We start from the raw sequence: 17754 nt of genomic DNA on the forward strand, positions 1-17754 counted from the left end.
ACAAGGTGGATGTGGCCATCTTTTATTTACAGTCTATGCCCCAGCCTCTGCGCCCTGTGTTCTACAACCAGCTGGAAACTTGTTACTTGTTCATTTTTATTGTCTTTGATAGCTGGAAACCACAAGCATGTCACTGAAAGTAACTTACCTGCAAGAGTTTATTTAATATCCAACCTTCACCATCTACTTCTAACCAATCCCTGCTCAAGCGCCCTTTTGCAGATCAGCAGGGCCGCATTAATCTTAAAGTGAAATCACTTGACTAGTGACACAGTGAACCTTTTAAGCATTTAATCAGCTTCGTACTTCTGCTTAATTACAGGTGTAAAAAATAAAACAGCAATTAATAGAAACCTCCTGAAATGTGAGCAATTGAATGAAATGGATCTGTTCCACTTATCGGTGGACTATATTTGTTAAAATGCAAAAAAAAAAAGTTTATAAAATAATATAAGCCATTTAACTAAAATGCTGACTCCTAGAGAGGCTCCAATAAATGAAAAATCCCACGGGAGTGCATCTCTGGGAGGGAATCCTTGTGCACTGGCAGTGTGGTGAGCAGAGGAAGCCGTAGCGGTGCGTTACCCTCCTGTACCACGGCGTGTGGTTGTGGACCTGGTCAACAGCTCTTAAAGCTCCGATACGTCAGTCAGTCCTTTCTCATTACAATCACCTTCACACTCTCAGCTACTCGTCTCTTTGTCACCACAGTCGGTCTTTGATTCTGATGATCCATTTTCATTGCCGTTCTCCAAATCCACCTCTTTGTCTGCTGCTCTTTCCTCTTCCTGCTCTTCGTCCTTCTCTGCCGCATCCTCTGCTTCCTCCTTTCCGTCCTTTTCTCCATCACTCCGTTTCTGCCCGAGGCCCTGTTTGTCTCTGAAGACCTCCACACCTAACATTCGGAGGTAATGAAACCTCTCGTTGCGGGGGACGAATGCTCGGATGGACGTCTTTCCCCTCCAGCCACACAGCTGGATGGGACACTGAGGTTCCCCCGGGTTACTGAAAAATAAAGGACGATGGTGGGTCGCACAGTTTAACCAAACAAAAAACAGGCTGTCACTTCAAAATGCAAACATCAGAAACACTAAAAACATGTTACACGCTTACTTTGGGTTTGGGATGTACTTCAGCACAATGCTTCCCATTCCTGTGGAGAGAAAACTAAAGTTTTACAGGAAGTAGAAAGTGATACAACCTACCGTGACGTTAGGTTATACGGCAGGAAAACGTACATAAAATATGACCACTGACAGGTGACATGAGTAACACTGTGGGTGGGTGGGATATATTAGAGTGGGAGTGGGAATTTGGTCAAAGTTGATCTGTAAAAATATTTTTTTGATGAGAATTACAGATTCCATTTTCACTTTCATTCGTTGTCACTTATCTGCTGCTTCCTAACTTACATCATTTCCATTGGGAAGGGGAAAAAAAATTACATCATAAAAATCATACTTAAAGGTCGACAGTAAAACTCAGTTGTGAACTCAACAGGGTCAAAATGAACCAGTGAATCACTGTTTTCCTGCTGGTGTCGCCTCCTGAATCGGAGCATGGATGGGATTCTCGAGCACGACCCTAAAACTTCAGCCACGGCGAGTGACTTAAAATGTGTCGAGGAACAAAAATAACTGCGTTCTCAGAGTGATCCGACCCACCCAAACTGAATGTCCCGTGATTTAATACGCTGACGCCATAAATGTATATCTAAGACAATTTAAAGACCAGTGTGCACCCTGGATATATTTTCCCCGAACACACACAGTTGGAGAGCATATCTATATTTGACTGTACCAATTTTCTGGGCCTGTGCATGTGCTTCATCCTCCAGCTTGCTGAGGTAGGGGTTCTCCTGGGTCAGCAGCACTTTGATGTCCTCCACACTCACCCTAATGATCCTGGAGCGTATATATGGCTGCAGAGTGTAAATACCCTGGTAGGACAGAAAGTACATGTGGCTGACAATCGGCACAAAGAAACTCTTTCCAGTTACACGCAGCATATAAAATGAATTCATTATCAACTCGTTTGAGTGTGAAATCGGCCGTCTGGCTCACTTGTTATTCGGCTACAGCTCTGCGTTGGCAACAGTAAAGACAGCAGGAAGGATTTCTTGCATATTTGAACATTAAATTAAATGTATTATAACCTCAAAGTATATTTAAGTTGATAAAATAATAGAACTATAAAGTTTTTGTGCATCACGTCACTGATGAATGACTGAACAGTCTCCAAATCATGCAACTTTTAGTCAAGATGATAGCCAAAGAACAAATGGAAACACAGATTTATATACAGGACTGAACTGTGACTGCCTGAAAACTGTGTGTGTGTGTGTGTGTGTGTGTGTGTTACCTCCTGAGCCAGTCTAAAGGCACAGCCAAACTCCTCTCCTTCACTATTGCGAGACCACACCTTCACCCCTGTGTTTATGACCTGAGAGACAAAAAACAGAGTGTAATGAACCACGTCCATATAAAAACACCACACTGAAATAAACAGAAAAAAAGAGACAGGTTATTTAAATTCCAATCAGTGACTAATTATGTTTCTTGTAGCTTTCCTGGTGATGCAATTGTAATTACACTGAACTCTCTTCCTCCAGGCAACGACTGTACAAGACATCGGCACACAGCCCAGCCAGTCTCTGGGGTCCCAGCAGGTGTGGGAGCAACTGTGTCAGTGATTTGCATAGTAAAAACTCTACCACACACATGCTGTTCTTTTTATAAGGGAACTAAAGTCAATTTAATGAGACTACTAAGGTCAAGGTGATCCGCAAGGCTTCAATCATCAGGCCTAGAGACTGGTCGGCAACCCCTTGGCAACTGATTGACGAGTGGTTGCTGGAGGTTGCAAAGATGCTGGCGCACCAAAAACCTCATCATTGCTTTGATCACTAGCAGACTGCTGCTGTCACCTGTAGTTTGCATGGAAGACGCCAACTTGTATGCAAACACTCATGTTTTACTCTCAGAGGTGACGTGAAACTTGAACAAAACTGGAAACAGAAAATGTTGCCAGTGTCTAGGCTTGTTTCACCAAGGTGCAATCAGCGCTCAGGTTTTCCTGTGGTGCTGTTTACATGTCAGGATTATTTTGGTGTGAGCTGAACATTATTGGAGATGCCTGCTGTAGAAATGTTTGCCTTCTCTTGAACATAATGGAGCCAGAGGCCTGTATAGTAAAGCGAGGCTGTGAAGGTGATTCACCTCTCAGCAGGATATATCACGACCGTAACTTTATGTTCCAGATAAGAGGGCTGCAAGTACAAAATAACCATCTACTCCCTAATCGGTCCTCTAGAAAATAGTCCCCTCATTCCTGGAAGACTCCTCAGACTTCTGTGTACAGTGAGCCTAAAAGCCTAAAGACCCGATGCCAACACAGGTCCTACTTACCAATTAGAAACATGTTCTGATGTTTATTTTTTAATTTCTCAGACCATTTAGCGCCCGCTGAAAGAATGAGGCTGAATTTCTTTCAGCTGGTCTTACACACCATTACAATGCACTGAGCATCTCATTAACTCAGTGAAACACACAGCTGTAATTTTAGTCGGATACTTTGTGTCTTAATGATGGTGCTCTGAAATCTTTACATACACTTTTTCTCTTGTTGCCAGATTTAATTCCTGGTTTTAAACAGATACTTTATAATCATGCTTTTCTAGTTTTACTGACCACTCAAAGCCTTAAGTATACAAACACTAATACATGCTTTTAAAATGAAATAGGCCTACAGATTATGCATGTTTTTTTCCTACCACACATACACAAATGGCCTGGTATTTATTAGAGATGGCACGATACCACTTTTTTATGTCCGATACCGATATCATAAATTTGGATATCTGCCGATACCGATATGAATCCGATATAGTGTTTTTTAATCAACAAAACTGTTTTTTAAATATCTTGCTGCATTTTGTATAAGTTCATACTCAAGTTTAAAACAACAACTACACTAAAGCTATTCTGTTATACCTGTATACATAAAAAATATTTCATAGTTCAGCAATACTGATCAATCTAATAAACTTAAACCTACACCATCCTCCCTATTCTGGTATTTTAAAGAGTACCTAGCGTAAATATTAAGCAACCTAACTAATAGGGTTCCAACTCCCAGCAACAAAAATAAATAAATAAAAAATAAGGAACCACCCCTCATGTTCCACCTCATGATGCTTAATCGACGTAATCAACCTCAATTTGATGCAGTGTGAAAAAAAATGCACAGAGCTCAATTATCTTTCAAGAAATATTAAATAGATTCAACATCTTTCTTCAACAAAATTGCAGACTGCACAGATGGTACCTTCCCAAAGGAAAAAGTACTATAGCTTACTAGGGTATATATTAGACTTAATAGTCACTATATACAGTAATGGACTTCTATTCATTTTACATCAAATTAAAACTTTGGGTGTCAGATAATTATTTATTAAAAGCTCGACATTTTAAATGAGAATAAGAAAGAAAAGTATGTCTTTGTGCCCCCTTTTCCCTGTTAATGCCCTATCGGCCCCCCTGGCTAAACTTTGCTAGATCCGCCCCTGGACAGTTACCAGCCGTCAGCTGCGTAGAAAAAGATCCTCGAGTAGAAAGTAATATTAAATACATTCTAACAACAGCTTATCAAGCTTAAACGTGCTGCTGTTGTTCAGCTGCTGGTTTCCTCTTTCTGGTGCAAAGTGGGCCAAAAGCAAACAAGAGACACGGACTCGCGACAGAAAAGCCGATCAGCTGATCATTAAGCAGTTTCATGATTGAAGTAGCAGCCTGAGAGCGAGAGGCAGTCGCTCGTTAAGCTTAAGGCAGGAATGCTTTACAAACATTCAGAGATGGACTTACACACTTGCTTTACTTCTCTCGGGGATAACTTTGTCGGAGATGAAATGCTGGGTTGCTAGCGAAGCTCCAAATGCTATCCAGACCACCGACAGGTCCCGCATGCCACAGCCGCTCTATCACGTGATGCATACTGCTCCGACGTGCTAACGTTCTGAGGCGAGTTACGGCGTGTTGCAAGTTTTGTGAGGTGCTTTCGTGATATTTAATGGATCGGATTACATTTTTTATTTTTCTCCGATATCCGATCCAGTAATTTAGGTCAGTATCGGACCGATACCGATACGTAATATCGGATCGGTCCATCTCTAGTATTTATACAGTGCGTTTATCCATCACATACACACCAACACACCTGGATATCTGAATGACAACAATCTGGGTTTCAGCATCTTGTCCGACAACATCTAACCCGGCCTTCACGAGACACATTGACACAGCAATCAACAGACACCCTCCGCATTTTCACTGGTCATATACTGCACTACATGACAGGTTAGGTGAAGGCACTCCACACCACACACGGACTGTCATTTACTCCCACTATGTTAATGTAGACGTTTCTGCACACGATCGCTCCAGAACTGAGCAACTCGTAACACATTTAAATGGATAAACAGGACAACAAACCAGAGGAAAAATATGAAAATTAAGATCTTGAAGTTTCCGGTTCCTTTAAGACAAAGTGACTAAAAATTGAGAAACAACAAACACCGGGGAGAACAAAGAGCCCGAGTCCCCACAATGCCACCTGTGCAGGTCCTGCAGGGTGGAGGACCAGAGGGATTTGGGAAAGGAGAGGCTCCCATCTGTTTAAGCTGCTTCCCTCACACAGAGACAAACGCACAAAAAGAACGGAAAAATAACAACAACACAACCAACCAAACAAACGAATCAATGTAAAGCCCATAAATCAGCACTTAGGTAAACATAATGCTTCTTCCTCCAGAGGATCGATACAATGTCTCCAGGACATAACTGATTATGGATTGGCTGTATCAATTTTCAAAAACACAAATGTTTCATCTTCATTATCAAACACGTGTGCCTACCTTCATGCGTTCGCTGTTATTGAGCAGGACATTACGGAGCTCTTTGGACACCATGTACAAGTTCCTTTTCTTGCCCTCATGGGTCCGAGTCAGGACGTTGAGTTTGGGGAAGTCGGGAGACAGATCATAGAAAGACCTAGAGGAAAACAAGAAACACGCATTTATGCTGCAGAAAAATGTTGAAAACACCTATTTTACATTGAAGACAAGGGTGCACTTACTGTATGGTGGTGAAGACGGGGTCATCATCACTTAAGAACACAAAGGGGTCTTCTTTATATCCAAACAGCCTCATCTTCTTTGAGGGTGGAGGCCTGAAAAAGGACAGATACAAAATGTTTACTTACATTTTAAAGAGCTTGTTTGTGGGTCCAGAACTGCTTTTGTTTTTTTTATCTGTATTTATAACCAGTTAAGAGTCATAAGTTTCCATTTATTAGTTCATGAGCTCAGTGCGACTCACCCACACATCCCCTCTGGTTTAGCACCGGCATCCTGACCCACAGAAGCTCCTTCGGGCGTCTCATCTGCCTCCTTGTCCACTTTTCCCTCTTGGCTGTTCCTCTCCACCTTCTCAGTGGAACCTTCAGGGGGGAGATGTGGAGTGTCTCCTGGTGACGGAGCCTCCTTGGAGCTGCTGGTTTGGGCAGCTGAGCTCGACAGCTTGGAGTCTTTCCTCAGCTGGAGATGGAAGAGGAGGAGAGTGAACGGACAAAGAAAAAACAGCTCCAGGTGTGGTTAATAACCTGACCAGGTGGGCGAGGTTAGGTGAGGTGAGGCACGTGGGGTGGGGGGCATCGTGTGTGAGTGTTTAAGATGAAGTACCTTAGGATATCTTTTGTTCCAAGGCATCGGGGCTTTCTTCACCAGCACAGCCACAAAGAAACCTCCAGTGTTCTGGTGATGTGGCAGAATCCTCATACTGCCATAAAACACACACACAGAAAAAAATTAATTTAAAATAAATAAATAAATCACAGCTTGGGGTTTGATAGAGCCCCTGCTGTGAAGACAGCATGTGGGAAAAGAAAAAGCGCCTTAATCAACATGTGACAACAGCTCCCTCTGCTGCCAATATCAAGTCATTGTGAGCACTGACGCTTAAACATGACATCATCCTCCGTAATGTGAGGTTGGCAGGTGCGCCTGCATCTACTGCACACTGGATGTAAGTTCAAAAAGCACAGTTTACGGTGGTGAGAGGTGACGGTGTAGGATGCTCTCTACTGTACTCCAATTCTGTAAAATGAAATTCTGTATTTTAACGATTCTTGAAAGAAATCAGCCAAAACAAAGCAGGCTAACAGAAACGTTTTAAGGACACTTGTCATGCCAAGATTGAACACTTTAATAAGCTATTTCACACTATTTTTAAGAGAACACCTTCAATTCTAAAACGCATTAGCATGGACCTGCATCTGTTTGTCTGGGACTGCTCACTTACCATCTCTCCAGATGAAAGCTTGCCAGTTTCTCTGAGTCTTTTTGCGGGAACATGGTTGGTCGGATCTGCGTATGACGACTACTCGGGACCTCGGACCAGTCCGTGTACCACTGGCCTTCTTTAGTCATCAGCTACAAAGAAACAGAAATAGTCTGGATACAGATCTACAATTCAAAAGTAACGACTGGCATTAAATAAATAAATAAATAAATAAAATAAAATCCAGTACCTTCCAGGAAGTGACCCCAGGCATCCACTTCAGCCCCGGCAGGTCAGCTGAGCAGTCAGCCAGCTCCAACGCTCCTGGTAACATGAAGCAAGAGAGCAGCCAGTCTTTATAAGACATGACATTTACACATAACTTTCATAAAACACAAAGTGAAATATTTAGCCTGTTGAAAATTGAAGAGCTGAGGTGTAGCTGCTGACACGGACGGATCATTTCCTGTGGATCTGACATGGATGAACTTTAGGGAATGTCCACGCTCATGTATCATCTCAGGTTATGACAGCATAATTACACATTACCATGTCCAACACACAACTGAATGCAAGGTATCCTGTCATGTCAGACTGAATGCAAGAGAAAAACGGTAGTTTGATTACAGACTTTATTAAATGATGGACAAGCCACGGTGAAAAATTTGGTTTGTGGAACTGCGAGTTTGCCACTAAACCATCCCATCTTGGTGTTTGGATGGAGATGATCTGACTATGAATTGCTCTTACAGTAGCAACCACAGATGCCACCAGAACTGATATCTCGAACAGCCACTTGTCAATAACAAGGTAAACATAGTCTAAATGATCTCCTGCTCTTAATCTAAATTTGTCAAGTAAACTTTTTCATCTCTGCTATATACAGTACAGTATATAGAGAGCCGAGACGACAAGGCTTCAGCTGCATTCAGTGGAAAAGAACAAGAAATATAGGAAGAGTAAGAATAAATATACACTTTAGGACTAAGATAAGGAGAGTAAATATACACTTTGAGGTAAAAAGGCTTAATAACAGTCTAAAATTTACAACTGAAATTTAAAGTGACCTTGAAGTGGTTTAAAATGACCAACATAGCAGCTTTACAGTTTACAGTATGAATAAATAAAAGAATTCCTCGGTCGGGAAACCAAATAAAACATCTACGCCGTAGAAAAAAGAAAGAAAAAAAAAAAAGAAAAAACACTATTTTGCTGGAGCGCTATCAGCCGCTGCCTGCTCATGGCACCGCCGGAAGTACCATTTGACTTTAATTTACAAGATTCAGTTTAGAAAAAGAAATTAAAAGAAAGGGGGGGGGGGGGGCACACTGGATTTACAAAAATGAAAAATGTGCCACCTTAAACTTGGTCAAAATTGTCAATGCTTTCTAATATTCAAGGAAATCTTAGAGATAACTTTGCAAGAGGGACTGTAGTCTAAATCTGACTGTGTGTGTGAGCGGCTGACTTGGGTTTCAGTGTCTAAACACAATTTACGATGAATATTTGTCAATTTTTCTGTCACAAACCTAAGTACAAGTCATTGAGCCTCATTTACTATAAAAGTGTGTAAACAAATGTCTGTATCCACCCAAATTATATCATCACCAATTTCTCTTCTTCACCTGGATGTAAACGTGTTTCCTTAGTACGCAAATTGTATGAAGATCCACAAGGTTGTTGTTTCATATCGACTCAAATTTTGTGCACGAACTCATTTTTTGTCCACAGTAAGAACGATTCCACACAAATATTAGTAAATGAGGCCATTGTTTTATTATCAAACCCTGCTCCACAGCAACAGGAGTTCAAAGTAAGAAGCATGAAACAGCTAAAACATTAATATGAATGCTGACCTCTTACTGTGTGACCCAGAATGTGTGTTTGTTACCTTCACTTTTCTCCAGCAGTGCTGCTATGACAGCCTCGTCCTCTATGGGGTTGAGTGAACAGGTGGAGTAGACCATCCTCCCTCCCACAGCCAGCTGTTCCACACCACGCACAGCGATACGCAGCTGGAGCCTGGTGAAAACACACGTGTGCGCTCTGTAATCCTGCCAACGTTTTAAATTAAGACCAAAAGCGACACACTCCATTCCCTTGCTGTTTAGTCAATTTGGTGTACCACACGACTGCATTCCTGTGTTGTAGCTTAGGTGTGAGCGCGCACTCTCCTCCACTCACCCGTGGAGATGCAGGCTGTTGCTGGTCGTCCATTTCTTCCACACGTCTATGTTCTTCCTCATGGTGCCATCCCCACTGCAGAGCACAGAGCAGCAACAGTCAGAACACCCACCTCGTCTTGGCCCGAGGCGGTGAAACCTCCACGGAGCCTTTTTTCAACTTGTCATGGGGCAAATAAAATGTCTGCGAAGCACAAACGGTCTGCTTCTGTCTTCATTACTGCTTTTCCTCCCCTCCACGCCTCTCCCCTCCCTATGTTGTTTTTGGCAGGAGACTCCTGGCTTCAGCACTACAGCTGCCCAAACTCAGGCAGCATTTGCAAACCGGGGCAGTTCTGCTTTGGCCACAAAATGATGCTAAATTTCGAGAGATGAAAGATGTGGACAAATGTTTTACCACCCTACTGAAACCTGAAGGTCGCAAAGACACTAACAGCAACGTATGAGGACGGTGCATTTGATGGAGAGTGTGGTACGTCATCTACATCTGCCTCATAAAATCTGCTTTCCTGTCAAACACCCACACATAAATCAGAGCTTACTGATCATTCACTGTTTTAGCAGCTTCATAACCCCAACTCTCTGCATGAGCGATGCAGACATGTAGCAGATACGTCTGCTGACCTGCAGGGCACATCACACAGGATGCGGTCATAGAAGAGGACGTCCTTCTTGCCATTGGAGTTGATCTCCAGGGTGGGGATGCAGGAGGCGTCGTGGTTCACCACCATGATACAGGGGCTGTTGAGCCGCTTGGCTTGGTGCACGAGCAAGTAGCACCGCTTATTGTCCACGTCATTTGCAATGACAAAGCCCTCTGAAAGGTGGAGATCAGGTTTGAACTTATATACACTATTAATGCAAGAGAATCTTGGGTTTTTTTTTTTTCAATTTAAAGACAAAACATGGATTTCTTCCAGTTTTCCTACCTGGAAACGGCACATCCATGTCAGCATGAAGCATCTCGATCAGCTGGGCTGTCTTCGACCCTGGAGCTGCACACATGTCCAGGATCTGCATAGAAACTCTTTTTAAACTTTGATGCCACTTTATTGTTACCAACACAGACTCCTGTGGGAGGACAATAAGTTCACGGTCGCTGAAGGACATTTGGCAGAGTGTAGTCTCTGCTAATCAGTTGTTCCTGTCCTGTGTTTTCCCATCTGACTGGCTCCCTAGCAAAACTGCTTTTGTGGCAGAACTCAACACAGACTTCAGCTGCCTCGTCCCACAGAGGAACCGACTCCAACTCAGTTGTCTTGCTTTTCTGCTGGTAACAGTCAGCCTTCTACTCTGGAGATCCCCTGTGAGCAAGAGGACCAATGTAACCAGAACCCGGAGTGGGTGGAGAACTGGTTCGTGTGCCGACACACTGAGCTAATCGAGACTGTGGAACAAGGACAGAACAGCTCGATCTGACTGAGGATGAGAAATAGCTAACTATGTTGCAGTTATCGTAACACAAATTAACTGGGATATAAAATATTTGTCAGGAATAAACTGTCCTTCATCTCAGGACTTCACACCTCTCACCTCCCAGCCATCACACACACCCCCGGCTTCTGTGGACTCCAACATACACACCCCTCCCCCAAAATCCACTCTTTCTATCTCAGCACTTCAAGTGAGGAACGAGCTTCGCAAGATCAAGGTGCAGAAGGCTGCAGGTCCAGATGGCGTCAGCTCCAGGCTCCTGAGATGCTGCGCAGATGAACTGTGTGGCATCCTAGGATATCAGTTCAACCTGAGCCTGTCACTGGGGAAAGTACCACAGCTGTGGAAGACCTCCCGTGTGGTACCGGTACCAAAGACCTCCCATTCCAAGGACCTCAGCAGCTACAGGCCGGTAGCCCTGACATCGCATCTGATGAAGACCCACGAGAGGTTGGTTCTGAACCATCTGCGCCCCCTGGTGAGGTCTTCATTGGATCTGCTGCAGTTTGCTTACCATCGGGGTGGAGGACGCCATCATCTACCTCCTGCACCGAGCTCTGACTCACCTGGAGAAGCCTGGAAGCACTGTGAGGATCATGTTCTTTGATTTCTCCAGTGCTTTCAACACCATCCAGCCACGACTTCTGAGGGACAAGCTGGAGATATCGGGAGTGGACCACCACATGTCCCAGTGGATACTGGACTACCTCACAGAACGTCCACAGTATGTGAGGACACAGGGCTGTATCTCTGACACACTGGTCTGCAGTACGGGGGCCCCACAGGGAACTGTGCTGGCACCGTTCCTCTTCACCCTCTACACTGCAGACTTCTCCATCCACTCCCCACGCTGCCACCTACAGAAGTTCTCTGACGACTCTGCCATAGTCGCCTCATCACAGGTGAGGACGACTCAGAGCACAGACAGTGGACTCTGGACTTTGTTGACTGGTGTCAGCAGAACCACCTGCTGATCAACGCCGGGAAAACCAAGGAGTTGGTGGTGGACTTCCGGAGACGCAGACCCACCACACTGACAGCGGTGAACATCCAGGGAGTGGACATTGAGATAGTGGACTCTTATAGGTACCTGGGTGTTCACCTGAATAATAAACTGGACTGGAGCCACAACACTGATGCTCTTTACAGGAAGGGTCAGAGCAGACTCTACCTGCTGAGGCGGCTGAGGTCATTTGGAGTCCAGGGAGCGCTTTTAAAGACCTTCTATGACTCTGTGATGGCATCTGTCATTTTTTTACAGTGTTGTACGTTGGAGCAGCAGTTTATTGGCAGCTGAGAGGAAGAGGTTGGATAAACTCATCAGGAAGGCCAGCTCTGTTCTGGGATGCACCCTAGACCCAGTGCAGGTGGTGGGAGACAGAAGGACTCTGGCCAAAATAACATCTGATGGACAGAGTCTCCAACCCCATGCATATAAATGTTGCTGAACTGCAGAGCTCCTTCAGTGACAGACTGCTGCATCCTCGATGCATGAAGGAGCGTTTCTGCAGGTCCTTCCTCCCTGCAGCTGTCAGACTGCACAATCAGAACTGCTCCCAACAAACACAGATGTTTACATCTCCGCTATAACTGCAATAAGTTAATTAACTGATTCGCACTACAACCTGCTTTGCCTCTTATCTGTAGTTATTTTTATTTAATTTATATATAATTGTATATAGTAACCACTGTCCTTGATGTAAATATGTAAGAAAAATTGTGTATGTTTCTGTTCCATGTCCTGTGTACTGTTTGTTTGTATATGTGTCTTTTTGGCTGCTGTTACAACCAAATTTCCCCTTGTGGGACAATTAATTAAAGGATTATTCTAAACTCGTAAGGACCTAAGATTTTATTTATGAAACCATGTTCATCTGATTTATGCACACACCCCTCACCAGCACAGAGGGTAAATTTGCACACGAGTTTAAAACAGAGAAAAAGTTCAATTGCATTAAGTATAATAAAACTGTGCTTTTACCTTGTGATGGGGCTCAATCTTCAGAAGTAGAGGAGGGATCATGCTGACAGCTTCTTGTCGGCTGATGTTGCCCTGCGAGGACAAACAAAAGGAATGTCAGTCTCTCCACTTCTTTACCAACTTCCTGACATGTTTTGGGGTTTTTTAACCCCCTTCCACTGGTAACACAAATGTGATCTTTGGGATTGTGACTGACTCACCGACTCTGTCTCGCTGACCAAAAACTGGTGGAACTTCTCCAGCAGGGGAGACTTCCTTATGATCTTCCTGCTCATGTTGGTGTGCCAGGCCTGCTCATCAGGGTACCTGAAGAGGACAGTCCACAATCTGGTTTTAATTTGAATCAGTGCATCTTTTTAGTCTTGGGGAAAACATGATATATTACCAGCTGAGAGGCTGCGGAGCTTCGATCTTCTGACCATCGATTTCCAGCTCCTGAATATCCTTGAAATATTTTTCCTTCAGACAATGAAGGATCTCCTTGGCATGGCTGGAAAAGGAAATTAGTAGCATTTACATTAGGGATCTAATATTTCTCCTTATGAATGTAATTAATGATTAAGCATTTTCACCTTGTAATTAAAAGTGGAATTTCCATGAAAAAGTTCAGAACAACCTACAAAGGGGCACATACGTTCCAATGACAACCTCCTACATGGCGTTAAGCATGAGCCCAAGTTGTAGATCTGTCCAGCTCACCTCTTGTATCCAGTGATGCGGATGGTTGCTGGCAGAGGTTCCCTCATTGCTTCCATGAACTGTTCAAACTCCCCCTCAGGTACCAGACCTAGCTCCTTATAGTAGTTCTCAAACAGCTTGTTCTCCTTGATAATGTCAGCATACCCAGCTCCCCAACCCTGGGACAAACAAATATGTTCATGCAAACTAACAGGAGACAAAATTGCTACACTGAATGTCGTTTGATAAAATCAAATTTAAACTTTACTTGCTTATGAGTAACAGCCTGAACAACATACCATACGATCTGTTACATTTAACTCTGGTGTCGTGCTGAATTTGGCCTATAGTACAACAAGCTGTTCACATATATAAAGATATACAGATCTTTGTTCAAAAAAAAGGGGGGGGGGAATGGTGGTCACACATGGCTTTGAAAACAGCACGGTAACCAGCAGCAGTTTATATCTGCTACTTTCAGTAAAGGTAACAGATATAAATTATCCCTGCAGTCGCTTCCTTTCTGCAGTTACTTTATTTAAACATTCATGTGCGGCGTGGCTAAACACAAACACTAGCTAGTTTGTCTGGAGCAGGAGTTTTACTTACAGCGGTGTCTCTGTTGTCCCTGCCAGCATTCTGGTTTTTCTGCCGCTGTCTGCTTCTTTTCCCCATGTTGGAATAGCAGACAACTCTGGAGAAAAGTCTGCGGAACAACGTGGTGACTGGACGCGAGCAAAACAGAGCTGTTGCTCAGCTAAAGTGTAAACGTGCAAGGCGCCTGATGATGGACAGGCTGTGTATCCACGGAACGTGCTGCTCTGACGCACGTGAATGAGGACCCCTTGAGGTGGCCGCAAAATCTGCCTGAAAGAAAGCAGAAACGCTTCAACGAGCCGGGTGATGTGCCAAAAAGTGATTGTCTGCCAAAAACTGATTTCCAATGTTTCTGTGTATTTTTTATGTGTAATATCTTTACGTATGTTCGTAAATAGACTTCGGTGAACAGGGTTTACAAAGGGGTTATATAGAGAATTAAAACAATATCTGTTTTTCAAGTATCTTTACAACTCTCTGCTATTGTACTTACATTATAACCAATCCGGTCCTTTATCCCCACTTAAAATATTTTTACAGAAATATTGTAATATTTGCTGCCATTTCTGCTGTCCTCTTGGCCAACTTACTCTTACAAAAGACATTTTTAATGTTAATGAGATTTTTTTTTTAACTGGATAAATAAAGGTTATATAAAAGTCACTGCCAAAAACTGATTGCGGCTTCTACCTTGTTACACGAATGTTGTTTGTGGCTCAAGATGACTTTATGTCATCCATGAGGGATGCATTTGACATATGTTTCACCTATTATAGCCCAACAAGTTACTTATAGCAGTTTAAATACGAGCAATCAGTTTTTGGCAAATACCGGAAATCAGTTTTTGGCAGACAATCACTTTTTGGCACTTTTTGGCACAACACCGGTCTGCACTTTTCTGAAATATTATTATTACAAAAATAAAGTTTAAATTGTTTACGTGAAACTTTGCAACCATAAAAATTGAATTATATAAAATACATTGTTCTAATTTCTTGTTTACTATATACATTCCAGCTTGAATGACGATGACCGAATTTGTATAAATGTATGTTTTCCTAAATTAATGCCATTAAAGTTGTGCAAATTAAATAACTAATGTGATATTATTCTGTTATTATATGTTACCTTATAGATGTAATCAAAATAGTTGAATTATGATATTGTTGTAGATCATATTATACCCTTTAAAATAGAGTGTGTGATCTGTATGTAGTTTAGTTCTCATTATACTTTTGAGTTAACAGAACATATTCACATATTAGTTCATTAGATAAATGTGCATCACTCTGTATCCTTGATCTGCTGGGAATGTGTTACACTGTTTTCTTGACATGCTTAATTGTTGAAGCATGAAGAGAAGGTTGTAAGCAGGAGACTCTGTGTCTAAAGACAGGGGAGATAGATAGACCACATTCCACACCCCCACCTTACAGAAAGCAGAGAAACAACTGGCGAGGTCATAACATAGGCGCTGTAACAGAGAAAAAATGTGATGTTTTGGCTTTTACGACTAGCTGGGGGCCACTAGAGACTATAAAAAGCTGAGCAACCCGTCACCATTTTGAGACATGTGCCTGACCCTCTGGTAGCATCTCTCCCGTCCGGACGTTGTAATGCTCTTATTGTTGAATTGTATGCAAATAAATGATTGTTGATTGAGCATTTATACACCGAGTATTGTCCTTCCTTCAGCCCAAAGATTCAAAGAACTGCGTGTTTTCAACAACTTGGTGCCGTGTGACCCGGATCTTTGGTGTGCTGAGGAGGTGTAGATTTGGCCTTTGGTGAGATCGTGAGGCGAGGTGAACAGAGGACCGGTCCAAAAATAAAAAGGTAAGCACAGCCTGTTGTATTATAAATACCAAATGTGCATATTGGGCTTTCCAAATTAATCTGTTCACTGAGTCACATGTATTTTCACAGTAAATTTGTCGGTGTCTGGTTTTTGGCGCAAGATACTAACAACATAAGTTGAGGCTGAATTCCAGTGTGTTAAATAAACTGCTTCTACCGAGAAACTAATAAGATACTACGTTGAGCTAGTTGCAGCCACTTTACCTTCCACATTTAATTTTGTCTAATACTGGCTTCTGTAGCAATAATACGTTAGAATTTATTCTGAAGACGCGGCCATTAGTTCAGTACATTGAAGTCGAGGTTTGAAGTTTGTTTATGATGTCGGTTACGTCCTGGCTCTTGCCGGCTGTGAAATAGAAGTTGATTTAAGGAAAAGCAGATGCTGGCTTCACGGTGCGGTTAAACACTGGCAACGCGAGAGCGAAACACGTCCGTAGGTTTGGTTTATGATACGGCGTGTTCCGGTGATATGCGGCCGTGAAGTGCAGTAGTGGTTGGTGCTAATTTTAGTACATTGAACAGAGGTTTGACGGTGGTTTGTGGCGTCAGTCGAGTTTTTTTTTTAAGGGCTGCGGTCATAAAACAAAGTAAAATTTTACTTGCCAAAGAAGTACATAGAGCATATTTATTGTCGAAATCACAAACTTCACTTTTTTACACATTATTTAAAAAGTGTCCCAACTCGGTTTTTTTTTAATATAATCGTAATATGTGCCATTGTGGGATTTTATGCAAATCATTGTCTATGAAAATAACAAAGACTCCCTTAACATACATGTGTTCGTTATTTGGCCCTGAATGTTATATTAATCCTACTTCATCAAATTTCTGTTTTAAAAATAAATAAATAAATAAATAAATAAATAATAACCAGTGATCCTACACGATCAGGAGTTGATCAACCAAACGGGTCCCTTAAAGGTCCTATATTATGAATCATCATACTGCCTAGTAACCACCCAACAACCCGTTAAATTGACCTATTTTAGCAATTATGCACTTTTTGCACCTTAAAATGTTGCATCTTTTTTATTTCATCACAGCAATTTTATACACACAAAACACTAGTTAAATATATTATCTTCACGTTGCATGGCAACCAGCAAGCAAAGAGGTAAAATGATCTGTTTTTCTTTTCTTTCTTTTTTTATCCACCAACAACCCCCTATGAAAGCATCTTATTCTTTTATTTCCATAACAATAACATGTAATTTATATGGACAAACGCTGTATTAAACACAATATCATTGCCTAGCAACCACCTAGCAATGACCCATTTTTTGCAATAAGCCACCTACATCTTATGAAAGCATTGTTTCATTATAACTTCATGGCCGACAGCATGAAGCACTATACAAGCAGTTTGCCAAACATATGTTAGGAATTCTTTTTGGCCTATAGGGGGCTGCATAATATACTTTTATCGCTGACATCTTATCATCTTAGATATGCAGACACATAACAGACACAAATCTGTTACTATTATTGTTATGATATCGTTTGGTCCTTTGGCCTTTCTTCTCTCACACTTTCCATAATCTTCGCCTGCTGGTTGGTGAAGATGATGGCCATGTCCCCAAGTTTAACACTTCATGTTAATTTTAAAATGTAGTAAGTGTGTAAACATGACTGAAAACACAGCCACTCTTTGTGAAAAATATTGATGAACTGAAAATGCTTGTATTCT

General features: G+C 42.2%; 1 protein-coding gene across 1 annotated transcript; it reads right to left on the reverse strand.

Annotated features, from left to right (window-relative positions):
* Window positions 1-276: 276 nt before the first annotated feature.
* nsun2 (NOP2/Sun RNA methyltransferase 2) lies at window positions 277-14444 on the reverse strand. The gene is made up of 19 exons (XM_026156967.2): window positions 14220-14444; window positions 13632-13789; window positions 13318-13422; window positions 13133-13238; window positions 12933-13004; window positions 10447-10531; window positions 10142-10334; window positions 9519-9593; window positions 9226-9356; window positions 7585-7658; window positions 7356-7486; window positions 6737-6833; window positions 6375-6592; window positions 6133-6225; window positions 5912-6047; window positions 2362-2442; window positions 1801-1939; window positions 1114-1153; window positions 277-1005 (listed from the first exon to the last, which is right to left on the reverse strand). The coding sequence occupies exons 1-19, from the start codon at window positions 14283-14285 to the stop codon at window positions 684-686; spliced, it is 2322 nt and encodes a 773-aa protein (XP_026012752.1). The 5' UTR covers window positions 14286-14444; the 3' UTR covers window positions 277-683.
* Window positions 14445-17754: the final 3310 nt, after the last annotated feature.

The sequence above is a fragment of the Astatotilapia calliptera genome, chromosome 22 (assembly GCF_964374335.1).
Source record: "Astatotilapia calliptera chromosome 22, fAstCal68.1, whole genome shotgun sequence".
Classification (NCBI taxonomy): Eukaryota; Metazoa; Chordata; class Actinopteri; order Cichliformes; family Cichlidae; genus Astatotilapia; species Astatotilapia calliptera.